We start from the raw sequence: 27286 nt of genomic DNA, 5'->3' as shown, positions 1-27286 counted from the left end.
CACTCATCATTTGTGTCTCGGTGTCCCAGTCTGTAATTTCTCTTTGAGTGTCGCGATCGTCATTTACATTCCCTGTGTCCCGGTGTCCCGGTCGTAATTTTTGTCCCGGTCGTCATTTGTGTTCCGGTGTCGCGGTCTGTAATTTCTATTTATATTCCCTGTGTCCCGGTCGTCATTTGTGTCTCGGTGCTTTGTTGATGGTGATTGCTAATCGAACATTCCTTGTGTCCCGGTCGCTTTCTCTTTGAGTGTCCCGGTCGTCATTTATATTCCCTATGTCCCGGTGTTTCGGTCGTCATTTGTGTCCCGATCTCCAGGTCTGTAATTTCCTCAGTCGACACACATGACGTAAGTCAACACACAAACATGACGTCAGTCGACAGACCCACAGAAAAACAACTTATTTTTACATATAGATGTCCCGGTGTCCCGGTCGTCATTTGTGTCCCAATGTCCCGGTCTGTAATTTCGTCAGTCGACACACGTGACGTCAGTCGACACACAAACATGACGTCACTCGACACACAGACACACAGACAACTTATTTATATATATATATAGAAGACTAGCTGTTGGGGTGGCGCTTCGTGACACCCTAACCTGACAATCTATTTTTACCTGACAATCTATTTATATGCACAGACAATGATACAGTAAAGAATGTTGTATATTCGCAAGTTTTACGTAGTTAAAAAAAATATATCAACTTACATGTGCGGGGGGGGGGGGCTTGTATAAAAGCTAACAGCTAGTATACAAATAAATTGTCTGTGTGTCTGTCGAGTGACGTCATGTCATCATGTCATATCGTCATGAAGTTAGTTGTCGTCATGTTTGTTATGACGATAACGTCATTAAAGGTATTTAAGACATTCGTTCATGGAAAAAATTTTAATTGTAAAATGACTGACGAATCTACAATGGCAACAGCCGAGGAAGCTGCTGACAATCTATTTATATGCACAGACAATGGTACAGCGAAGAATGTTGTATATTCGCAAGTTTTACGTAGTTAAAAAATATATCGACTTACGTGTGCGGGGGGGGGGGGGGCTTGTATAAAAGCTAACAGCTAGTATAAAAATAAATTGTCTGTGTGTCTGTCGAGTGACGTCATGTCATCATGTCAGTTCGTCATGAAGTTAGTTGTCGTCATGTTTGTTATGACGATAACGTCATTAAAGGTATTTAAGACATTCGTTCACGGAAAAATGCTTAATTGTAAAATGACTGACGAATCTACAATGGCAACAGCCGAGGAAGCTGCTAAAAGAGTGTATGCCAAAAAACTTGCTGCTGATAGAGAAAGTAAGAAAAGATAGCGTGCAGAGGAATCACAAGAACAGCAAGAAAACAGGCTTGCGGCTAATAGAGAAAGTAAGAACAGAAAGCGTGCCGAGGAACTACAAGAGCAACGCGAAACCAGACTTGCTGCTAAAAGAGAAAGGGAAAAAAGAAGGCTTGCCGAGGAATCACAAGAACAGCAAGAAAACAGGCTTGCGGCTGATAGAGAAAGTAAGAAAAGAAAGTGTGCCGAGGAATCACAACAACAGCGTGAAATTGGCTTGTGTCTCAAAGAGAAGTCAGCAAAAGAAAGCGCTCCGAGGAATCACAAGAGCAACCTGGGTCAGTGCGATGCTGAATGTACTCAGTGGAATGGCAAAAACGAGGATTGCCACACACACATATACTAATCTGGCTATATTATAAAATTACTTCTAACGAAATTGATGATGTGATTTCCGCTGAAATACCTGATGAAAATGTCGATAAGGGGTTATATGATATTGTTGTTATAACAATTTTTATAACAATATTGTTTATAAAATTTATAAAAATAATAAATGGCTAAGTAAAAGAGCGATTCATCCACCCAAAAATATAGAAGTCCAAGAAATCAACAATATTGTTTTAACCAAGATTCGAGACCAGGCAGTCCTTTACAAGTCAGTCGACACAGTTTTTGAACCAAATGAGGCGGTTAATTATCCATCTGAATTTTTAAATTCCGTGGATCTTTCAGGGTAGCCACCACACATGCTACAACTAAAAATAGGCGTACCAATAATACTGTTAAGAAATATTAACCTACCAAAGCTTTGCAATGGCACACGACCCGCCGTAAAAAAAACAACAATGGAAAACGTAATAGAGGCCACAATCTTGACAGGGCCTTTTGAGGGTGAGGCTGTTCTTATTCCTCGCATTCCCATGATTCCAACGGATCTGCCTTTTCAATTTAAAAGATTGCAATTCCCAATTCGATTAGCATTTGCAATCACCATCAACAAAGCTCAAGGTCAATCATTAGAAAAATGTGGTATAGATCTTAATACTGATTGTTTTTCCCATGGACAATTTTACGTTGCATGTTCGAGGGTCAGTAAACCTGACAATCTATTTATATGCAGCGACAATTGGACATATATATATATATATATATATATATATATATATATATATATATATATATATATATATATATATATATAAGTTGCCTTTGGGTCTGTCGAGTGACGTCATTTTTGTGTGTCGACTGACGTCATGTTTCGTCGACTGACTAAATTACAGACCGTGACATCGGGACACAAATTAAGACCGGGACACCGGGACATCTATCTATCTATCTATCTATATATATATATATATATATACTAGCTGTTGGGGTGGCGCTTCGCGCCACCCCAACACCTAGTTGGTGGGGGCGCTTCGCGCCCCCCCCAAGCCCCCCCGCGCGCGTAAGTCGTTACGCGCCATAATAGTTACGCGCCATTGTAGTTGTGTCCCTATGTCCCACCTGTGAATATAGATATATATATATATATATGGTTTTAACTACGTAAAACTTGCGAATATACAACATTCTTTGCTGTCCCATTGTCTTTGCATATAAATAGATTGTCAGGTTATCCCCCTGTTTCCCCCGGTGTCCCCGTTGTAGTTGTGTCCCTGTGTCCCGGTCGTCATTTATATTCCCTGTGTCCCGGGTCCCGGTCATCATTTGTATCCCGGTGTCCCGGTCTGTATATACATTCGTTTTTTAGTTTTGTTTTTCTCCTTTATTTTTTTCCTTTTTTTTTCTTTTTTAGCTTATTTAGATTTTTAGATTTTTTAGTTTTTTTTATTAGTTTTTAGTTTTTATTTCTTTTAGTTTTTTTGTCCCGGTCGTCATTTATATCCCCCTGTTTCCCCCGGTGTCCCCGTTGTAGTTGTGTCCCTGTGTCCCGGTCGTTATTTATATTCCCTGTGTCCCGGTCGTCATTTGTATCCCGGTGTACCGGTCTGTATATACATTCGTTTTTTAGTTTTGTTTTTCTCCTTTATTTTTTTCCTTTTTTTTTCTTTTTTAGTTTATTTAGATTTTTAGATTTTTTAGTTTTTTTATTAGTTTTTAGTTTTTTTTTCTTTTTAGTTTTTTTGTAGTTTTTACCTTCTTTTTAGTTTTGTTAATTTTTTTTTTACTTGTGTCCTGGTCGTCATTTATACTCCCTGTGTCCCGGTGCTTTGTTGATTGCTAATCGAACATTCCTTTTGTCCTGGTCGCTTTCTCTTTGAGTGTCGTCATTTATTTTTTTCTTTTTTAGTTCTTTTAGTTTTTACCTTTTTTAGTTTTTTTTTAGTTTTTAGTTTTTTTAGTTTTTTACCTTTTTTTAGTTTTTTTAGTTTTTTAGCTTTTTTATTTTTTTTATTAGTTTTTAGTTTTTTTGTAGTTTTTGCCTTTTTTTTTAGTTTTTTGTCCTGGTCGCTTTCTCTTTGAGTGTCGTCATTTATTAGTTTTTTCCTTTTTTTTTTTAGTTTTTTATTGGTTTTTACCTTTATTTTAGCTTATTTTTCAGTTTTTTCCTTTTTTTTAGTTTTTTTTTATTTTTTATTTTTTTTAGTTTTTTACCTTTTTTTAGTTTTTTTAGTTTTTTTAGTTTTTTAGCTTTTTTACTTTTTTTATTAGTTTTTAGTTTTTTTTTGTAGTTTTTGCCTTTTTTTAGTTTTTTCAGTTTTTTTTTTAGTTTTTTATTGGTTTTTACCTTTATAGTTTTTTTAGTTTTTTAGCTTTTTTATTTTTTTTATTAGTTTTTAGTTTTTTTTGTAGTTTTTGCCTTTTTTTAGTTTTTTCAGTTTTGACGTCACCTAATCCAGTTTTTTCAGGTGACGTCACCTGACACATCCATCCACACATCCATCCATCCATCCATCCACAGACAACTTATTTTTATATATATAGATATATATATATATATATATATATATATATATATATATATATATATATATATATATATATATATAAATAAGTTTTATGTGTGTCTTTCGAGTGACGTCATGTTTCTGTGTCGACTGACGTCATGTTTGTCGACTGACGAAATTACAGACCGGGACTTCGTGACACAAATGACGACCGGGACACCGGGACATAGGGAATATAAATGACGACCGGGACACTCAAAGAGAAAGCGACCGGGACACAAGGAATGTTTGATTAGCAATCACCATCAGTAAAGCACCGGGACACAAATGACGACCGGGTCACAGGGAATTTCATGCTATATATATATAAATAAGTTGTCTGTGTGTCTGTCGAGTGACTTCATGTTTGTGTACCAACTGACGTCATGTTTGTCGACTGACGAAATTAAAGACCGGTTCATCGGGACACAAATGACGACCGGGACACCCGGACTTCTTCTATATATATAAAACGACCGGGACACAGGGAATATAAATGACGACCAGAACACTCAAAGAGAAATTACAGACCGGGACACCGGAACACAAATGACGACCGGGACAAAAATGACGACCGGGACACAGGGAATATAAACGACGACCGACACACTCAAAGAGAAATTACAGACTGGGACACCAGGACACAAATGACAACCGGGACATAGGAAACAAGAACAACGGGGACGCCGGGGGTACAGGGGTATATATAAATGACGACGGGGACACAGGGAATGTTCGATTAGCAATCACCATCAAAAAGCTCAAGGGCAATCATTAGAATTATGAGGTATAGACCTGAATACAGATTGTTTTTCCCATCGACAATTATATGTTGCATGTTCAAGAGTCGGTAAACCTGACAATCTATGTATATGCACAGACAATGGGACAGAGAAGAATGTTGTATATTCGCAAGTTTTACGTAGTTAAAAAAACATATATATATCTACCAGTATTCACAGGTGGGACACTGGGACACAACTACAATAGCGCGTAATTAATATGGCGCGTAAAGACTTACGTGCGTGGGCGGGGCTTGGGGGGGTTGGTTGCGAAGCACCCCCACCAACTAGGTGTTGGGATGGTGTATATATATCAGTTCAGTTCAGTTCATTCGGGTTTATTAAAAAAAAAAATTATAACAGTCATAACATACTTAATCTCTCATCTCTATGCAAAAACTGCATGCTGAGTCCCATGCATATATATATATATATATATATATATATATATATATATATATATATATATATATATATATATAATATATAATATATATATATATATATATATATATATATATATATATATATATATATATATATATATATATATATATATATTTATATATATATATATATATATATATATATATATATATATATATATATATAATATACAAAATAATAATATATAATATATATATTAATAAAATACAAAATTCCACTTTTTCTAGATAGGAGCTTGAAACTTCTACAATAGGGTTCTCTGACAAGCTGAATCTGATGATGTGATTTTCGTTTAGATTATATGACTTTTAGCGGATGTTTTCCCCCATTTTCTAAAATAAGGGAAAATTTTCTCAGGCACGGAACTTTTGATGGGTAAAACTAAACTTGATAAAACTTATATATTTAAAATCAGTATTAAAATGCGATTCTTTTGATGTAGCTTTTGGTATCGAAATTCCGTTTTTTTTAGAGTTTTAGCTACAATTGAGCCGGGTCACTCCTTACTACGGTTCGTTGCCCCGAACTGTTTGATTAAGGTAATTGTTCACAAATGTTTTGAAATGAAAACAAATTTGTTTGTAATACCATGTGTCGTACCTATGAATTAAATGATCTTTTAGAGACTCTATTGCGATTAGAATCCCCTATCTTTTATATTTTAGACTGCTGATGGCCTCAAACTATATATTAATAATCAATGCGTTTGTTTTCCTTAGCATTAGATTCTTTCTTACTCATAGAACATCCTCACTTCTTCCATACCTATGATTTTGACGACTTATTCTTAATTGTCTTAAAATGGGACTGCCCCCTCCCTTGACTCAATTTCTTCTCTGAAATAAATTTTTTCATTGGCAGGTTCCTCCTATCCAGGAATATATGTTTCTTTTCATCCTGCTATTACATCTGTTTATGCTCTAGCACCTTCCATGGAGAAAGTCCTTGCATTTCTAACTGGTTAGAGCATATCTTAAAGGAATACTTAGTCAGAAGAACTCATTTCATTCCATTATTAACACTGGTTCTTCCTTGCTGTTATAGTTTAAAAAGAACATTAGTTTATGGAAGTAAAGGAGAATCATCTCTGACAGCATTGTTATATTTCGTACTTAAATTAACTTTAATTTCGACTTGAACTTTGTCAATATCAAATAATAAATACATGTATCTCTTTTAAAGCCCCCAAAGAAGGATCCATGGCCTGTGGACGTAGGGAAAAACATTTCAATCATATTTATTGAGATTCGTAATGCAATGCAAGGGAAATAAACACGGAGAGGAAAAAAACAATAAACAAAAAGAAAAACAGAAAAATGCAAATAATTACATCAAACCCCTTTTTTTATTATTCACACTCAATTGAACTGACCAACTAATATATATTACTGTTATTACTTGTAAAAAAGAAGAATAAGAAGAAAAATTATCCTAGCTGACTTTTCATTCATCTTTTGAAGACCCTGATTGAGTGGCAATCACTGATATTCTTCGGTTGGGAGTTCCAAACCCTACTATATACGTATACAGAGCTAAAATCTTACCCCATGGCTGGAGATATAATAATATTTAAAAATTCAGAGCAGCGAGTTTGATTAAGATTTACGTAAACTCGGGGTTGTAACTCGAAGTTGACCATGAAGATATTTATAAACAACATTAGCTCAAGATAGGAAATACTGTGGACGGAGCCTAAGGAGAGATTTGTTTTCACGTACTATTCGTATTTAAAACTAACTGACGGGCCTTTTCAAGAAGAAGAGAAAGTCACTTTAATAGGGATTGGAAAGTACTAATCCAAACAATAGAACAGTAATTCATGTACGGGTGCATGGGAGAATTATAAAGAAGTTTTAAAATACATCCAGGAAACATATACTTAGCTCACGTATTATGCTTAAGTTTCTTGACACTTTTAATCGGATAAGGCTAATATGGTTCTTAAATGAAAGATTTTCGCATAAAAGGAGTCCTTTAAACCTAAAAAACCCATTTTGTGATTTAGAAATATCCTTTTAATACTTGGAATAATATTCAAACCATGAACTTGCATGCCAGTTCTGGAAAAACAGCAAAACTTTTGACTTAGAAATATTTAGAGCGAGACAATTTGCTTAATACCGCTCATAAGCTATGTCTATCAGTATTTGAAGCCTTATTACCAAATTATTTTGATCCCACTTGGCACAAGTAAGTTTACTATCATCAGGAAATTCAAATAAATCAACATTTTGTTTGATATATATTAAATTAGGATGCTGCAACTCATCTGGGTGACATAAATTGCAACAAATGGACCTTGGAGCATCTCTTATGGCCACATATACGTCATTGGCATATCTATCTATATATATGTAAATAAGTTGTTTGTCGACTGACGTCATGTTTGTTGACTGACTTCATTATAAGGATTGAGCATTATGAAGTCATGTATGTATTTTGTATGTTTGTATATGACGTCATTATAAGTTGACGTCATTATAAGCATATAAGGCTTTGTATATGACGTTATTATACGTATATAAGGCTTGCAGTTCAAAAAGAATATTTAGCATAAATCCTACAATGGCAGAAGAAACAGCCGAGGAATCAAATCGTGCCGAGGATTCAAACTGGCTTGCGGCTCAAAGAGATAATACCAAAAAATAAGTTGTTTGTCGACTGACATCATTATAAAATTGAGAATTATGACGTCATGTTTGTATTTTGTTTGTTTGCATATGACGTCATTATAAGTTGACGTCATTATAAGTATGTAAGGCTTTGTATATGACGTCATTATACGTATGTAAGGCTTGCGATTCAAAGAGAATATTTAGTATAAATCCTACAATGGCAGAAGAAACAGCCGAGGAATCAAATCGTGCCGAGGAATCAAACAGACTTGCGGCTCAAAGAAATAATGCCAAACAAGAGCAACGTAAAGACAGGGTTGTGGCTAAAAGAGAAAGTAACAAAATAAAGCGTGCCGAGGTTCAAGTTCATACGTTTAATGAATACTAGGGCAGATATTAGACTAAATCAGAAAAAAATATATCCAGGATGTGAGAACAACTTATATTCCATATCTAAAGAATATTTAAGAGCATGAAGCTGTGATTTTAAGAAAAATGTTAAGGGGATATTGAGCAAAAGGATATTGCACGCATGGTGGTTTTCAAAAGAGCGTAGCACCAATATTTCAGGGACAGCTAAGATTACGAAATTGAACTTCCAGGAAATAGTTGTTTGTCATTTACAACTAAATCTAAGGACACCATAAGCATCCAGGTTGTCAAAACTACATGTGTGCAGTATCTCAAGAATATTTAAGGGTGTGAAGCACAAAATTTCAAAGAATTTTTGAGGGATCGTTGAATTTAGTCAAAAAACACTATGTGCATATTTGTTGTCAAAAGGATGGAGATGCAATATCTCAGGAACAGGTAATGGTCATTAATTAACACTTTCAGGGAAAGTTACGGGGATTTTGCACAAAATTAACAAATATTGTGTATACAGATTGTAAAAATGGAGTCTGCAATATTTTGGGAACGGATTAAGTCAAAACTTCCACACAATGCTAAGAAGGATGCTAAGAGGATGTTAAGGATGTTAAGGATGTTAGGAGGGATCCAAACTTGCTACAAACGGGAGTTTGGCTATTGCCCCCATCCCTAACTGTAAGCATTTTAAAGCCTACTGCGAAATCTGCGTTTAATTGAAAACTTGATGTATTTTGAACAATACAGTTTATTTTTTCAAAAGATTGATGAAAAAGGAAATTCCTATTGGAAAGAATGTGGACTATTGTATGGCAGACTGGAAAGAAAAAATAACAATAAACTAAATGTTTAATATAAAACTATTTTAATCTTAGGATATCTCAAGGATTCGAGATTTTATTCGACAATGATAATTTGGTTTTTCGTGTTTCCGTGTTCCGTATTTAAAAAACGCCTAAAATAACTATGTTTTCAGTAAATTGAATATTATGCAATGAGATTTGGAAGTTTTGTGGTAGTGGAGGGGAGGGGGAAAATAGCCAAACTAGTGTTTAAAGTAATTTTTGTTTGGTTTAAGTATTATATTTAATTTGTAATCATTTTAAGATTTATCCATTCGTGTGTATTAGTATCTGTTATCTTTATGTTGAAATGGATTATACATTTCAATCTCTATTTGTTTGGAGTTTGGATTATTCTTTGACTGTAAATTTTTAAGTTTGTTTGATTATAAGACTTTTCTTCTGCGTGTCTTAAGTTTAATATGTCATTTTACTTTTCTTAGAAAATTGGTCTTTAAGACAATCTTTTATTATTAGTTTATGTTTGTCTGTTTTGCCCAATATTTTTTAACTGGCTAGTACAATGAATATTCTTTCAGTTTTTCAGGTTTTTGGCTGAGGAATAAAAAAGGGATTCCATCTGATAATGCCATCTGAGCGTTGGCTTTGATTGTATTCAGTATTAAGATGGCATAAATTGTGCCAGGTCTGAAAACCAAGTTTTGGCACACTTTTGAATGAAATTCAAAAATACTCTAAAAAATCCAAAAATCATCTTGTGAAAATCCTCAAAAGACTACGTATAAATGAAAATGGAAAGAACGCATAGCACACGCATCACTCAGCTTTTATATTACTGATTCTTATATTTATAACTTTGTTAAGACCATTTGCAAGGTGGGGTGTTAAAAATATCTTATTCAGACCTTGGTGAACAATGTGTGTTTTGATTGAGTTCAACATCCCTCTCATCATTTCCTGAAAAGTCAAGCTTGACATCCCAGCCGTTTTGAAGCATTGCAGACACGACCCTTTGACAACCTGTTTTTAAATAATGTATTTTATTTATTTCCATTAACATTCGCTGAAAACTTTTACTTAACAGCCTTACTTGTCTACGGATACTGCAAACCATTTTAAAAATTTTGTTGAATATAGTATCTTTTGATTTAGTTCAATTACCACTCAAGTTTCTCTGAAAGTTTCAAGTAAATGCCAGCAGTCATTCCTACGATATTGCCTATACACTCTTTCGACAACTGTGGTCCACATAGTATTTTTTTTACTAAGCTCAACATTCCCCTTAAAATTATCCAAAAGTTTTTACTTTTACCGTTAAATGTTCCTGAGATACTTGTGACATTCCATTTTGACAATCTGGATACACCTATTGTCTTTTGATTTACCATAACATCTTACTTAAAATTTTCTGGATCTTTCAACTGAACACCTTTGGAGTTTCTCAAGTATTGCAGATAAACTCTTTTCTGCTTCTGTTTGCACATAAAGCATTTAGTTTATTTCAACATCCCTCTTAACATAGTATGGAAGTTTTGACTTAACCCGTTTCCAAAATATTGCACACTCCATTTACACAATGTTAATTTTGTGCGAAATCCCCGCAACTTTCCCTGAAAGTGTTAACTAATGACCATTAGCCGTTACTGATGTACTGCATGTCCACCCCTTTAACAACAAACATGCACGTAGTGTTTTTTTACTAAATTCAACTATCCCCTCAAAATTCTCTGAAGTTTCGTGCTTAACACCCTTAAATATTCTTTAGATAATGCAAACATGCAGTTTTGACAACCTGGATGCTAATGGTGTCCTTAGATTTAGTTGTAAATGACAAACAACTATTTCCTGGAAGTTCAACTTCGTAATCTTAGCTGTCCCTGAAATATTGGTGCTACGCTCTTTTGAAAACCACCATTCGTGCAATATCCTTTTGCTCAACATCCCCTTAACATTTTTCTTAAAATCACAGTTTCATGCTCTTAAATATTCTTTAGATATGGAATATAAGTTGTTCTTACATCCTGGATATATTTTCTTTTAATTTAGTCTAATATCTGCCCTAGTATTCACTAAAAGTTTCAACTTGATACTCGTAGCCATTCCTGAGATCAATATAGTGGCACCCTTTTGAAAAACTGGATGCACCTAGGGTCTTATGATGAAGTCCAACACCTCGCAAAAAATTTCTGAAAGTTTCAATTTAATGCCCTTGGAAATTTCTTATATATTCCAGAAAAACTTTTAGAGCACCTAGATTCGCATCGAGTCTTTTGATATATTTTAATAATTTCTTATACATTCCAATTTCTTATGTATTCCAGAAAAACTTTTAGAGCACCTGGATTCATATCGAGTCTTTTGATATATTTTAGTACCCCCTGGACAATGTCTGAATATTTTTATTTAATAGCCTTCCTATTCATGTGACAATGGCCCACACCATTTTTAACTCCTTGACACATATAGTGTCTTTTGATTTAGTTCAATACCCCCTCAAAATTTCGTGAAGTTTTAGCTAAATACCAAAAGAAGCTGCTGATTTATTATTGATTTGCCCCTTTGGCATCCAGGATGCCCACCGTGTCTTTTTTGCTTAGTTGAACACTCGTCTCTCCAGCATTCCCTAAATTTGTCAACTTATTAAACTTAGCCATTCCTAAAATTTGGCATATTAAGTAATACTAGTAGTAGCAGTCTCAGTCACGATTACAATTGGAGTAGCAGTAATGGTAGTCACAATTGCAGGTGGTTGAGGGCAAACTCACCAGTATTTCCCATCGAAGTCAAAATTAGTTGCAGTCACAAGCTGTCGCAGTCTCAAGTAGCTTCAGATGTAAGCATCTGCTTCTAAAGTAGTCATAATCGCAAGCAGTGACAGTCATGGTTGCAAGTAGTTGTAATCTCGATTCCAGTTACGAAAAGTTGCAGTTGCAAGGAGTCACAATCGCTGAAGGATGTAATCGCAGACGCAAGTAGAAACAGTCAGAAGTAGTCACAATCAAAGATCTAAAACTGAGTTGGTAAGCCATGAGAAAAACAAAAGAGAAATCTCAAGATGAAGAAAATAAACAGGACTAAGGTCAATGGAACTTGAGTCCTTAAATTTTTTTCTGGAAAATTTATATATCTTTAATAAAAAATAAATTTGCAGGGAGCTTGAAAACAATAACAGGGTAATCTTTCTTGATACTTTGTTAATTAAGAGAGTCAGCCATTTGCTTTTCACAATATACAGAAAACCTACACATAGCAGCATTTATCTAAATTTTCACTCGTTATCGTGGGGTTTCAGTGAAAATAGAAGTTGGAATTTCAGTAGTTGATAATATTTTTTGGAATACATCGCAGGATTATCGAATTAGAAAAATTGAAGTAACTTGCTAATTGTTTATCAGCACTCACATTTTTGGTTTTATCTAGGATCATAAAAAAGCAGTAATCTTTTAATGAGTCAAGCAATTTTTTCATGAAGTCAATCTACTTAGAAAAAAAGATTGCTAGCCCATTTTTGACCATTGTTAAAAGAAGGCCAATTAGGGCAATCTATATATTTTTTTTCTTCAGTTTTTCCGTTGGCATTCCGGTAAAATTAGTAAGGATATATTCGTAATGTTTAAGCTGATCTGATGAATATCAGATTCTTCCCATTTTTTCGGGTGGTAGAGTGTGGAGCATCCCACTATGCTTTCTTGAACATCCCTTTACTCTACACCCAAGTACTGACGGCAACAAATTTCACACGTATTTAATACAGTATTTTTTTTGCTGTTTTTCAGACCTTTTACACTCTTTTTCAAGAAATTGTGTTTCAACAAAAGATTTAGCAAATTTAATGTAAATACAGCATTGATATAAGCTTTTAGTCAATCACACCATTAAGCAGGTTTTTAAATTCTGGAGATGACGGGACTCAGGGCAATTTGGGTACGGGTGTGCATAATACTCCTTGTTCTCTTTGTAGTTTTTACATCAGCCAAAACTGCTAACATGTCTCTAAATTATTTATAGAGCATCAGAAATCAATATATAAAGCTTTAAAAATTTAATAGCCCTTCTGAAGATTTTGTTTTGGCTTTGATGATTTACGGCTTCTACCACCTTGATAATTACGTATAATTGGACGATGCCAAGGCTATTTCTAACGATAAAGGCTTGACACAGTGCGACAGGGAAGCACTGAAATAAAAAATATATTCTTGCTTATCTTTCAATACAGATAAAAACAGGTAATTTAAATTTTGATGCGATTTATAACATTCTTCTTAAAAGTGAACCAATAGCTAATGAAGGCAATAAAATCTTAAGAAATCCCCAGGGGACTAGAGTAAATACAAGACTTCGGAGAACTGCAGCAGTAGAAGTAATCAAGAGCGTTATATTGTAACTGAATAACTAATTTCAGATTCGTGTTATTATATTCAGTCAATTCAGATAAAACCAACACTATTTAGCTTCTGGGGTGCTCAATGACATTAGTAACAATTATATATGAATGTATTCTTTTTTACTTATTAGTTTTAGATTCTATTTAATTTAGGTAAGTTTAGAATTTGCCTTTGTTTTCTAGCGTTGAAGAAACCTTGTTTTATGTATGGGAAATATCTACGTCGTTTTAATTTGTCTTTTGCTTCTACTAGCCGTAGTTTTGTTAGTTTTATCTATCTTGAGATTTATGTTTCTCATTGATTTTGACTGGAGGGGGATTTAAACCCAGCTTTCACCTCTCTGTCTCTCTCTCTCTGTTTCTCTCTCTCTCTCTCTCTCTCTCTCTCTCTCTCTCTCTCTCTCTCTCTCTCTCTCTCTCTCTCTCTCTCTCTATCTATCTCTTTCTCTTTTTGTCTAAATGATTGCTTTGTTCTTTGATGGAAGTATAAATGATGTAAAAAGAGGCTAAAAAGTTTTAATTTAACCGGAAACTGTGTGATCTACATTCAGTAGATCAACAAATTTACAATTTTCACCATAGAAAAGGAATCTATTTCCAATTTGTAACACAACTTCTTTGTAAAAATTACTAGCCACATACTTCACTCTTTCGCTATTTTTAGCCAACTGGAGATCATACTTGAAATTAGAAAAGTGACTTTCAACGTTAAAACCAAGATACCAAGGACTATTAGAAAAGTGATTTTCATCATTCAAACCAAGATACTAAGGACAAAATACACTTGGCCCACAGTTAAAGCAATTACCTTCATTTATCTTGTCAACATCCTTATCTTCTTTTGGTTTCTAATGTGAGAAAGTTCATGCAGGGAATCTTCAATGCTTATTGAAATTCTTTATCTAACCTAAAAAAGGATGCTAAATTTGAACAACTGCATTAAATTCATTTCGAAAGTGTCCTCACAAATTCCATCAATATCCATTGATAGGGAGATCTCGGCATTGGTGTTACCTTGTTAATACTTTGAGAGGAGTTTCAACAACTAACTCTTTCATTTAAAGTGCCAACATGTTTGATTGCTCCAACAGGCTTCTTGCAGCATGTTGGGAAGAAAGCAATCAGGTTTTGGTAAAAGCACCAAACTTTCTTTTCTTTTTTTTTCTATATACTTACTTGCACATATGAGTTCGTTTGTCACTGTGTCTAAAGCGACCAGCTGTAGTTCGAAAAAGATCCTTAAGGCCTTTATGCAGTTTTTGGCAAGCATACTGAGCATATAAAAAACAAATATGACATTTAAACTTTGTCGATCCATTAGCTACAATGATTGCTGATAGACTGTAATAATGGTCACCACAGTATTTTTTCCGTCTGTACAAAATCCAACTCAGTTTGTTTGGTCAAATCCTTGACAAATATGACATTTAAACTTTGTCGATCCATTAGCTACAATGATTGCTGATAGACTGTAATAATGGTCACCACAGTATTTTTTCCGTCTGTACAAAATCCAACTCAGTTTGTTTGGTCAAATCCTTTTTTGAAGAGCTTGTAAATAGAAGCTCAATTTGTCACATACTCTATCTGCTGTAACGTCAGATTAAACATTATATCAACTCTTTCAACTGTTGTCTCTAATACACAAACAAAGTGCATTAGAGCCATGCAAAATTGTCAGGCAATTCTTTAACGAAGTCAAGCTGCTTAGAAAAAAAGGTTGCTGGCCTATTTTTGACCATTGTTGAAAGAAGGCCAATTAGGGTAATCTATATTTTTTTTCGTTTTTTTTTTTGTATTCCAGTCAAATTAGTAAGGATATACTTGTAATGTTTAAACTGGTCAAATAGATATCAGATTGTCCCTTTTTTTCAGTTAGGAGGGTGTGGAGCAGCCCACTATACTTTCTTGCAGGTCGCTTTACTCTACACCCAAGTGCCGCAGAAAAAATTTCACATTGATTTGACATAGGATATTTTTGCTGTTTTTCAGACCCTCCTAAACTCCTCTTGAAAAACTTTTTGCACCTCTGTGCTCAGAGGTGCACATACATTAAAGCTTCAACCCGTTTTTCTTCTATAAACCCAATTTTTAATTAGTTGACAATATGGAGAAGTTACAGTCCTGTCCATAAGGACTGAAAACACAATTTCATCGGGTGAGTCATATTTATTTGAATTTTTGAAAGTTAATTGGCGCATTAAGATTTATATCCAATATTATTAGCAGCTGCCACTGGCTTGGCTAAGAAACAGCACAGGTTAATAGCTGGCTGGCCATCAATGGTTTTTAAACTTAGGTAGGGTGCAAAAATTTTCAGTTTTTAAATGAATGAGTCTTATCCAAAGGTTTTTATGATTACCCCTTCTGCACCATGTGATTCAGACCTAAATTAAGTAATGCAAAAGTACATCCCCCTTTATTATGAGCAAAATAAAGGCATTACAATTCACAGCGATTTGATAAGTTGTGATCAGGCAAATTTAAATAATTGTAAGTCGGTGTTTGCATTATATTGAAAAACTGTTTCAATATACTGAGTAAAGAACGATGCTCTTTCGGAGGATGATAAGTTACTAGTTGATGTACAATTTAGATTACGTAAAAGAATGACAATGGGGTGGATAGTAATTTATCTAACAAGTACAACTAATGATCGCACCTGAGGCTAATAGAGCTACGTCCAATCAAGTAATTTTTCTACAAGAAAAAAACTGATTTAAATTTTGAAATTAACGGTATTTAATCCTTTTGTCAGTTTAATATTCATTAATTATTTATCAAATTTTTTCGTGATATCCCCATACGGGATATCCCTGCGTTTCATTTACTTTCGGTCCTTCATTTGTATTATTATGAAAATTCTCGATGGAAACAGGAAGGAATAAAAAACACTGGTTTCGAAGCGTTTCCATTTGAAATCCCAACTCATTGTCAGACGAAATTAGTTAGATATATTGGTACCTTGAACCGAATTTTTTGTAGTTTTTCTCCTCAGTTAAGAAAGCTTTCTTTTTCAATCCTTCAATAAATTTGCCGGTAAAATTCTAGTTAATAGACTTCTTGCTATCTTGGGAAGGGTTTAGGCTAAGAGAATGAAACTTTCAGGGATGGGTCTAAAGGCTAAAGTATGTCATGGGAAGGTATTTTAAAGTACCCACGTCCAATCCTTCTCACTCTAAAGGGCCCTGAAATTTGCCTACATGACAGGTTGAAATTTTATACCTATGTATACATATATAAACTTCGGCAAAACAATATTTTACCTTAATTTTTAGTTACTAGCTGCTTTTTCTCTGTCTTTAGCTCTGAAAATACAATTCATGTTATTTGAGTAGAATTTTGAGCCATATCAATGTTTCTTTTTCTGAATTTAGGAAATGTATTTGCATATCTTTAAAACCTTATAAAATGGAATCAAGCAAAGTTATGAAGCTGAAATCAATTAGTAAAATTCTAGTTAATTGACTTCTTTTTATCCTAGAAAGTGTTTAGGTTAGGAAAATGAAACGTTTAGGGATGAATCTACAGACTAAAGCATGTCCCAGGAAGGTATTTTGAAGTACCTACCTCCATTCCTTCTCCCTCTAGAGGGCCCTGAAATTTGCCTACATGCTATACCTATGGAAATTTTGTCAAAACAACATTTTACCTTAATTTTCAGTTACTGGTTGGTTTTTCTCTGCCTTTAGTTCTGAAAATGCAATTCCTGTTATTTGAGTAGAATTCTGACCCATATCAATGTTTTTTTTTTGATAATTTAGAAGATGTATTTGCATATCTTTAAAACCTAATAAAATGGAAATAAGCAAAGTTATGAAGCTGAAAACAATTTTCTTGTGCTTCAATTAAGCAGAAGATCTATTTTGTAAGGTTTCACTTTTATATCACACATATTTCTAAAAGTCATCAAAGGTCAGGGTCCTCTGGAGGGAGAAGGAGTGGAGGTAGTTGCTTCAAAATACCTTCCCAGGACATACTTTAGCCTGTAGACCCATCCCTGAAAGTTTCATTTCTCCTAACCTAAACCCTTTCTGAGATAGCAAAAGGTCAATTAACTAGAATTTTACCAAACAATTTTATTGTACTTCAATTAAGCAGAAGATCTATTTTGCAAGGTTTCACTTTTATAACACACATATTAGTAAAGGTCATCAAAAGTCAGGGCCCTCTAGAGGGAGAAGGAGTGGAGGTAGTTGCTTTAAAATACATTCCCAGGACATACTTTAGTTTGTAGATTCATCCCTGAAAGTTTCATTTTCCTAACCTAAACCCTTTTTGAGATAGCAGGAAATCAATTAACTAGAATTTAATATTTTAGATAGACCTAATATTTGGCCCAGCTGAGTGGTTGGCGTGCTGGTATGGGAATTCTGTGTCCAAGGGGCATGGGTTCAATCCCAGTTGTGACCAGTTATTTAGTTTAGGATGGGGTTCAGTGTTGTGACTCTGTAAACTCAGCCAGAGTCAACCCAGCTCTAAACGGTTACCTGGAGAAATCTGGGGAAGAAGCAGGAAGGCTGTATGAAAACACAGGATGGTTGGCCCCCAACCCCCCATTGCACTTCCTGGCTGAAGGGCCATGAAATGGATATCAGCACTGCCAGTTTGGACCTTAAGGGTCTAGTGTTGTCTTACTTGCTTAATATTAGGCCCATCAGTTTTGCAATACCTTGGCTATTAGATTTAGTTAGCCTATCCTTTTTTGCTAAACTTGTGAAATAAAATTCTAGACAAACTGCTTCATGTTATCTTGGGAATTAGTTAAGTTAGGAAATTAAAGCTTTCAGTAATGAAGCCATGGTCAAAAACAAACTCCAGGAAGATAGGCTAAAGACAAGCTAACCTCTCAACCCTCTTATGATTTCTAAGTTGTTAAAACCCATTGTGGAAAGAGGTTAGGTTGGAAAAACAAAACTTTTGGGGATGGGTCTACAGTCTAAAGTATATCCTTGAAAATTATTTTAAAGTACCCACCTCCACCAATTCTACCTGTAGAGGGTCCTGAAATTTGCCTATATGACAGGGGTATACCTATTGAAAATTTGACAAAACAACATTTTGCCTTAATTTTCAGTTACCAGTTGTGTTTTCTCTGCTGTTAGTTCTGAAAATGCAATTCCTGTTATTTGAGTAGAATTCTGTGCCATATCAATTTTTTTTTTCAAAATTTAGGAAATGTATTTGCATATCTTTAAAACCTTATAAATTGGGATTGAGCAAAGTTGTAAAGCTGAAAACAATTTTGTTGTACTCCACTCAAACAGAAGATCTATTTTGCAAGGTTTTACTTTTATGACTCACATATTTTTAAAGGTCAGGACCCACTAGAGGGAGAGGGAGCAGAGGTAGATGCTTCAAAATACCTTCCCGTGACATACTTTAGCTTTTACACCCATCCCTGAAAGTTTCATTTTCCTAACCTAACCCCTTTCCAAGACAGCCAAAAGTAATTAAACTAGAATTTTACCCTTTCTTTTTCTCCTGTTTTTGTTTTGAATTACAACTCCTTTTATTTGAGCAGACTAGATTTTTTTTAGCTTTATCAATGGGTTTAAAATCATTCTTTATATTATGAAGTGGAAATTGTTCACTTAACATGTTTTCTTTTCCTCTGAATCAATTGTAGGCTTATACTCTTAACTTATGGTAATTATTATTTTCATTAGTTTTAATAGCAAAATTTTATTTTGTAAACAAATTTGTTGGAATAAATAACAGTATTATTTAGGTTATGTATAGGTCCATCAATGGATGTGGAGATGCACTGTCAGAGCAATGACTATCATGTTGAAAAGAAGCATAAAATATGAAATTTAAAGGTAGCCTACTGGACTGGAGCTCAAAAATTGGTCATTGATAAAAATATCAGGGCTGAAAGGATAGACTCTAGAAACGCCTGTAGCCAAAATTTATGTTTTGTGGTGTGTAAACCAGTAGAAAACTACTTCCAAGCATCTCTCAAATTTTTTCAATTTAGGTGAACTTTCCAGAATAGTTAGGTACCCCCATGTCAGCAGCTCTATTATAGTGAGCTTGTAGTGCTTCAAAATTAGACATATCTAAGGACTGAATCTTGTAAACTGTGTGCAGTGGGAATTTAAGGATTATTAGCCCATTAAATTTAGCAGATTTCAGACTAATGTGAATGACCTGTTTTTTCATGTTCAAACATCTGTGAGGCACAACTGCATTGTGAGTGCCTTTGAAAGTGTTTTAGAAAATCGTTCAAGTTTTCAGCAGTTTTCATTCCACTTTTATAAACAGCACTTATGCCAGAAGGGACACCGGGGAACATACATTCTTTGAAATTAACAAGCAGAAAGATGAGAAATTGCAAAACTTGTAGCACTAACAGCACATAAAGTTTTCCAAGTTAACCAATCTTGAGTGATGACAGTTGACTAGCCTGCTTAGTACCTTATAAATCTGTCACTCTCTTAGGTCTCTGTACATTCTTAATTTCAGTTTTGTCTTCAGACTAAATAGTGTGGGCTTCGACTATCTCATTTTCCAACTCTGTTGTGTAGTTGTTAAGGCTCTCAGTGACTGTAGCTTCATTGAATATTGCAGCCCAACCTTGACCTGTATCCTGAGGAGCACACAAGACAAACCAGGCATTCTTTTGCCAGCTGTCTAAAATATCTATTTTTTCTTGTATATAAATTATTAACTTTTGTTATTTAAAACTTGTTACATGGTAGGGTTAATTAAACTGAGTTCTATTTGACTAAAATCCCATAATGTTTCTTTGGTGGTTAAATTAGGTACAAATAGCTAAAAAAAATTCAAGAATCTCATATGTTTTATTTTTCAAGGATCTACAACTAATAAAGGCTTTTTAAACTGAGTTTCTCTCCTGGTATGATGACCCTTTGAGACTATCTCCTTCCTTTTTGTTCTCTTTCCTCCTCTAAACAGGTATGAATATAGATACTGTTACTCATACTGTTAGTTAATGGGTGCCAGAGGATAGTTGCCGATGATGTGATGAGTTGTCATTCAAAAGAGTTGTAAGCAGTATTGGGTCATGACAATTGACTAGCCTGCCTAGCACCTTATAAAAATATCACTTCATTAGGTTTTTTGCAAAGTCTTAAGGCCAATTTTGTCTTTGTTCCATAGAACATGGGCTTAAAATTACTCATTTTATAACACTGCTGAGTAGTTGTTAAAGCTCTTGGTGGCTTTAGTTTCATTGATTACTGCAACCCAATCAAGACCTGCATCATGAGGAGCACACAAGACACACCAAGTATTCTTTTCCCAGCTGTCTGAATTGTTTTTTTTTTGTTTAAGAACTATTATATTTTTTTGGTACCCTTATGTTAACATAGGTACAAATAGCTAAAGATTGTCAAAGAATATCATATGTATTCTTTGACAGGTCTACAACTGAAAAACTGCTTTTTATGCAGATTTTCCTGCAGTTATGAAGATTCTTTGAGATGGTGTATTTCTCTTTCCTTCTTGATGCAGGGATGAATTCTATTAGCTCATGGTTACCAGAGGATAGATGTGGATGATGTGATGAAGATTTGTCATTGAAATGAGTTGCAAGCAGTATTACATCTTTTTTAGTAAAGATGTCATAAAACAGTATATTTGTGAAGCAGACATTATGAACATCACCTTAAAGTACTAAAGGCATCAAAACTGAAATCTGATCCTTTAAATTAAGGAAATGGAACCTTATACATATTAAAATATTAGGAAAAATACAGGATTTTGATTTTTAGTGAAAAAGAGCTACATATTTATAGCCTATGTAGTTTTAATAGTTTGCCAAAACCAATTTCGAGATTAATAAATGCATCTGAAAAATCAGCAAAAAAGGTAAAAAAAAAAGAAATATATCATCTGTGAGCTCTAAAAAGTGTATCTTTCTTGATTGCTGTTGATAAAGACATACACTATTATTTACTGGCAATAAACTGGGTATTAAAAAACAGTGAAAGAATTGGTAAAATTATCTAAAAATATAAGTAACCATAACCCTAAGATCTTATTATAAAATAAGCTCATGCGTTGGCATGTTTATTGTTAAAATTATTCTGTCCTTCAAATTATTAGTGGATTGACTTAAATACAGGAATATTTTGTTGGAAAGACACATGATCCTGTTTTGGTATATATACCCCTTTAATGTTTCAGCTTCATTCTCAGGCTAATAGAATCCTTATTTTCTTGTCTTAAAATTATTCATTTGGCCACTTCAAATTGTTAGTAGATTGCCTTACCAACAGTGACAATTTTTTTTTTGAAAAGATCCATTATCCTGAGAATATTTATCCCTTTAAAGTTTCAGCTTCATTCTCAGTTTAATAGAACCCTTATTTTCTTCTGATTCTAGAAGTCCCACTTTTATTACTTAAATTTTATAATGTAAAGTATATTAAGTAAATTGTTTTATTTTGGACACTAAGAAAAGAAACTCACAGATACCACATCAAAATGTAATAACACCATTTATTGACACATTACCTCAACCTGTTTGGCCTGATATAATGTAATAGTTGTAGTAGGTAATGTATTTAATATGGTGTCTAATAGTGCTTGTAGATAATGTATTATGACATAGAATCATTTTATTTTAGGTTGGTTGAGGTTATTTTAATACCAAGTATGATGCCAAGCATATATATAGCAGAGAAAGATGTTGTCACTTTGATTCTTGAATTCTTAGAGAGCCGGCATCTTCACATCTCCCAGCAAAGCATAGAGAGAGAGACTGGCGTAATAAATGGCTGCTATTCTGATGATTTGTTATTCTTTCGCCAGCTTATCCTTGATGGACAGTGGGATGACGTCCTTGATTTTATTGATCCCCTGGAAGCTATTGAGAGTTTCAATTCAGCGAAATTTAGGTAATTTATTTTTAAAACCAACTACTTTGTGCAAGTGAGCTTCAGCATAAGTAACAACAATACCGTTTTGTTACTTTTTCTATAATCATGCTGTTTCTGGTATAGCACTTACTGCTGCTAGTACTACTACTGCTACTAACAAGTTACTGCAGTACCAAGTTGTCTGAGGCCAACACAACAACGCTCACTCCTCCTGAAGCATTCTGTAAATTATTGGGAGATGAATAATTCAGATGAATAGTCAAAATGTTGGTGCCCGTTTTTGGGCAGGTCTCTGAATTGGTGTTTCTTTCATTTTGTTTATTGGAAAATAAAAGTTTGGGCTTGAACAAAATACTATTGAGCAGAATTTCCAAGACAGCCAACCAGTTTGGTAGAAGAATGTTCATAAACTATAAATTGTGAAAAAGTTTTTTTCATTAGTCTTGGTTATATTTCTAGACACAACAAGAACGGCATCTTTCGTGGTAACAAACTGTAGTAAGGAGCAATCCTGCTCACTAGTAACCAAAACTCTAAAAAATGGAATTTTGATACCAATAGCTACATAAAAAAAATTGCATTTTAATGCTGATTTCAAATATATAACTTTCATCAAGATTAGTCTGACCTATCGAAAGTTACGAGCCTGAGAAAATTTGCCTCATTTTAGAAAATAGGGGAAAACACCCCCCTAAAAAGTCATACAATCTTAACGAAAATCTCACCATCAGATTCAGCGTATCAGAGAATCTTATTGTAGAAGTTTCAAGCTCCTATCTACAAAAATGTGGAATTTCGCAGTTTTTGCCAGAAGATAAATCACGGATGCGTGTTTATTTGTTTTTTTGTTTGTTTGTTTGTTTCCAGGGGTGATCGTATCGACCCAGTCGTCCTAGAATGTCGCGGGAGGGCTCATTCTAACGGAGATTAAAAGTTCTAGTGCCCTTTTTAAGTGACCAAAAAATTGTGGGGCACCTAGGCCCCCTCCCACGCTCATTTTCCCCAAAAGTCACCGCATCAAAATTCTTAGATAGCCATTTTATTCACCATAGTCAAAAAACCTAATAACTATGTCTTTGGGGACGAATTACTACCCTGCAGTCTCCCTGGGAGGGGTTGCAAGTTACAAACTTTGACCTGTGTTTATATATAGTAATGGTTACTGGGAAGTGTACGGACGTTTTCAGGGGGATTTTTTTTTTTTGGTTTGGGAGGGAGAGTTGAGGTGGGGGGGGGGGGGGGTTACGTGTGAGGATCTTTCCATGGAAAAACTTATCATGGGGGAAGAGACTTTCAATGAAGGGGGCGCAGGATTTTTTTGCATTATTTAAAAAAAAAACAAGGAAAAAATAAATATGAGAAGTTTTTTCTACTGAAAGTGAGGAGCAGCATTAAAACTTAAAACGAGGAGAAATTATTGCGCATATGAGGGGTTCACCTCCTCGTAATACCTCGCTCTTTACGCGAAAGTATTTTTAGTAATTTCAACTATTTATTCTACGGCCTTTGTGATTCAAGGGTCATTCTCAAGGAATTGGGACAGAATTTAAGCTTTAGTGTAAAGAGCGAGGTATCGACGAGGGGTGAACTCCCTCATATACGCAATAAAAATATACGAACATAGAAGTTCGTTACGTAAGTTAATTCGTAAATTACGTATATTTTTTACCAATGACAATGTTCGTAAAACAATTAAAAGTTCTAGTTGCCTTTTTAAGTAATCAAAAAATTAGAGGGCAGCTAGGCTTCCTCCCTCTCTCCTTTTTTCTCAAAATCTTCCGATTAGAATTATGAAAAAGCCATTTAGCCAAAAAGAAAACCAATATGCAAAATTTCGTCTTAATTGTTTATGTGCGGAGAGCCAAGATGAAAACATGCATGAATTAAAAAACGTCCAGAAATTAAATAAAAAAAACATTTTAAATAAAAAGACATTAAAAAAAAGACATTATCCTTTTTTAAAAAGTAGAGCTAAGAGAAAGAGTCAAACTTTAGCGTACAGAGCGGGCCGTTGAGGAAGAAAAGCCCCTTTCATATACGGAGTAATTTCTGTTCGTTTTAAATTTTAATGTCGCTCCTGACTTTCATTTAAAAACTTGTTTTTTTTTATTTAATTTGAACCGAAATTAAAACGGCAGCAATTATCATAGTTAGTAAAATGTTTGAATCAGAAATTGAATCGTGTATATCGTCTTTTGCTTGATTCTTGTCTTTTGAAATTATTTTAACAGCATAATTTGGTGTTCTTTAAAAAACTCAGATTTTTTTGTATACATTACTGTAATTAATGGTAATTAATTGAAATATAAATTGTTCCTTTTTTCTACTGCTATTACATTTTTTATTCCATCCTGAAAAATATTTCAACCTCTTTTGGGAAGTATCTTATTCAGTAAGTAGGATTATTGTGTGGTATTTTTATTTTCATATGTAAAACTCCATGTACACATATTAACCTTATACATCTTTGAACATCTACAAGTTGTTCCAAAATGAATTTAACATCCAGTTCGTTGTCTTTATCTGACAAATAAATCAAACAGCTTGTAGTTACAAAGTGTAAGTAAGGTGCAAACCTGTCTATTAGTAACCGAAACTTTAAAAAACAGAATTCTAATAACGATAGATACATGAAAAGAATTGGTATTTTGTGCTGATTCCAAATATGCAAGATTTTTTTAAGTTTAATGCTAATCATCAAAAGTCACAAGCCTTAGACAATTTGTCACAAGGAAAACCACCGATCTTCACCATTACGTTGACTGTGACAGAAAGCTCTCATCTGCCCATTATTAAACAATGGCCATTCCCCTGCTGTTGGTGATGTTGTGATCACCGTTACTCCACTATTGATACAGTTAAATCAGAGGCTGGTATCCTAATTTAGGATTAGGCAGATGTTTGGGAGAGAAGGAAGAGATACTCCTTGAACATCCTGAATGCCAAGACAGTGTCAGCTAATTCCTATATGTCTTCTGCTACTGGTTTGTTGCAACTACAGTCTACAGTCCTCCATGACAATCAACCGTTATTAACTGACGAAATCTATAAACCCCGTAGAAGAATGAAAATCAGTAAGGCCCCAGAAGGATGTGGATGTGGGATACCTGCCAAGCAGCCTAAGTATGGTGGATCTGGGATGCTACCATTTGTACAGGGAGGCTACCATTACTATTTAATATAATTGTTATTTTTAATTCTTTTCTATTCTATTAATGAATTAATTATTTATTAATTATTTTCCTTTATTAACTGCGCCCTCTACTTCATTAATAATGTTAAAATTATACAAAATTATTATAACCATTATATTATTTGTTTGAAATTTTGTGCCCCTAAAATATCTGCTCCCAGGGCAAGTACCCCCTATGTTCTTTTTCTAAAACCGCCTCTGGAGAGGTGAGCTGCTAAGTCAAGACTCAGAGAGGGGATTCATGTAGCTGTGGTGCTTCTTCACCTTATACCTACCCATCTGTGTAAATATTTATATTAATAGAAAAGCTTTTATGTGTTAGTTCTATAAATATGCTCTACACCTAATGGTTTTAATTTTTAGCTTCTGCTTCTTTGAATAAAATATAATTAGACATGCGGCAGGACTTCCGGAAATAAGGGGGTTGAAATTTCTGGATGAATGGACATTGGAGTAAGCTGTATTGTGTGCTAAAGTATTTTCACGAACTATATGCTTGTATATGCTTTAACATTTGTGAAATTTCCATTTCTTTGATATGTGAAGCTATTTCTTTTGGGAGTTTGAATCTGGAAGATCCCTCAATTCAGTCAGAAACGTTTATCTGTGCTTGCTGGTGGCTATTCGATTTACCAAATTTTGCAATGTTTCTAGGATGTTGAAAGAAATGGATAAAAAGCAGATATATATTCAAATCTAGATGATTTATAGACGTCCTAGAAGCTTTTTAAAGTTTTAATTGACGTGTTGGTATTTATCTTGGAACTTTGTCTTTGTTATCTAGTGAAGAGCCAACATAGATGCATAGTAACCGGAAACAGGAAAACAGGAGTAAAAAAATCTACTTGGGTGAAACAATTTATCATTATAACTGAGAAAAAAATATACCTTTCCTCCTGGCAGCAGAAAAAGTTACCGTTTCTATTAGCAGCAGAAAAAAAGGCCTTGAAATACATATATTTAAACAAACAATCAGTCACAACAAAATATAATACGAAAAGTTTCTTTTAATAGAATATGGTATCAATATGCGTCTATATTCAAGAGTATAACCATCTAGGGCTAAACGGAAAGTAGGTCGTCCGCGGTTGCGGTGGGATGATGTCGTAAAGAAGAAGCTAAGGGAAATAGGAACTTCCTGGGAGGTTGTAAAAAGGTAGGTTTTGAATAGATTAGGATGAAGGAGGACTAAACGAAGCTGTGTTGGCCTCAAGCGGCTTGGTGCTGCAATGAGTTGTTAGTAGTAGTAGTTGTAACAGGATAAGGATGGCTTCAATTCCATAGAAGACCAAAATTTATTCACAATTTCCGTGTAGTAGAATAATAATCCACCTTCCCATCCACGCAAAATTTTTCTGTAAAATTATTATAAAAAACTTTTGCACGGTTCTGCTACACAGACAGATTTTAATACAGTTTTATGTTGTGCCTCCGTATGGAATTTTCTACCAGTTTAAATTCGGCTATGTGATTCCTATTGCAGCGCAACAGCGCTGCCTAAGTAAAGAGTGATGTGGGCACAATGTATTATTATTATATACTAGCTGTTGGGGTGGCGCTTCGCGCCACCCCAACACCTAGTTGGTGGGGGCGCTTCGCGCCCCCCCCAAGCCCCCCCGCGCG

The 27286-nt window shown here is 34.4% G+C and overlaps 1 protein-coding gene across 2 annotated transcripts in view; it reads left to right on the top strand.

The window, feature by feature from the left end:
• LOC136033342 (WD repeat-containing protein 47-like) overlaps positions 1-27286 on the top strand; it is a 150249-nt gene that overhangs the window by 14608 nt on the left and 108355 nt on the right. Inside the window, exons 2-3 of one of the 2 annotated variants that reach the window (XM_065714141.1) lie at positions 11983-12257; positions 22219-22488. In XM_065714141.1, the coding sequence (XP_065570213.1) occupies positions 22247-22488 (242 nt within the window). In that variant the 5' untranslated portion in view covers positions 11983-12257; positions 22219-22246. Of the gene's footprint in view, positions 1-11982; positions 12258-16493; positions 16582-22218; positions 22489-27286 lie in introns of those variants that run through there. The other variant, XM_065714136.1, reaches the window with a different exon arrangement.

Source organism: Artemia franciscana, chromosome 1 (genome assembly GCF_032884065.1).
Source record: "Artemia franciscana chromosome 1, ASM3288406v1, whole genome shotgun sequence".
Classification (NCBI taxonomy): domain Eukaryota; kingdom Metazoa; phylum Arthropoda; class Branchiopoda; order Anostraca; family Artemiidae; genus Artemia; species Artemia franciscana.
The sequence above is the reverse complement of the archived record's forward strand: the minus strand, read 5'-3'. Positions and strand labels throughout refer to the sequence as shown.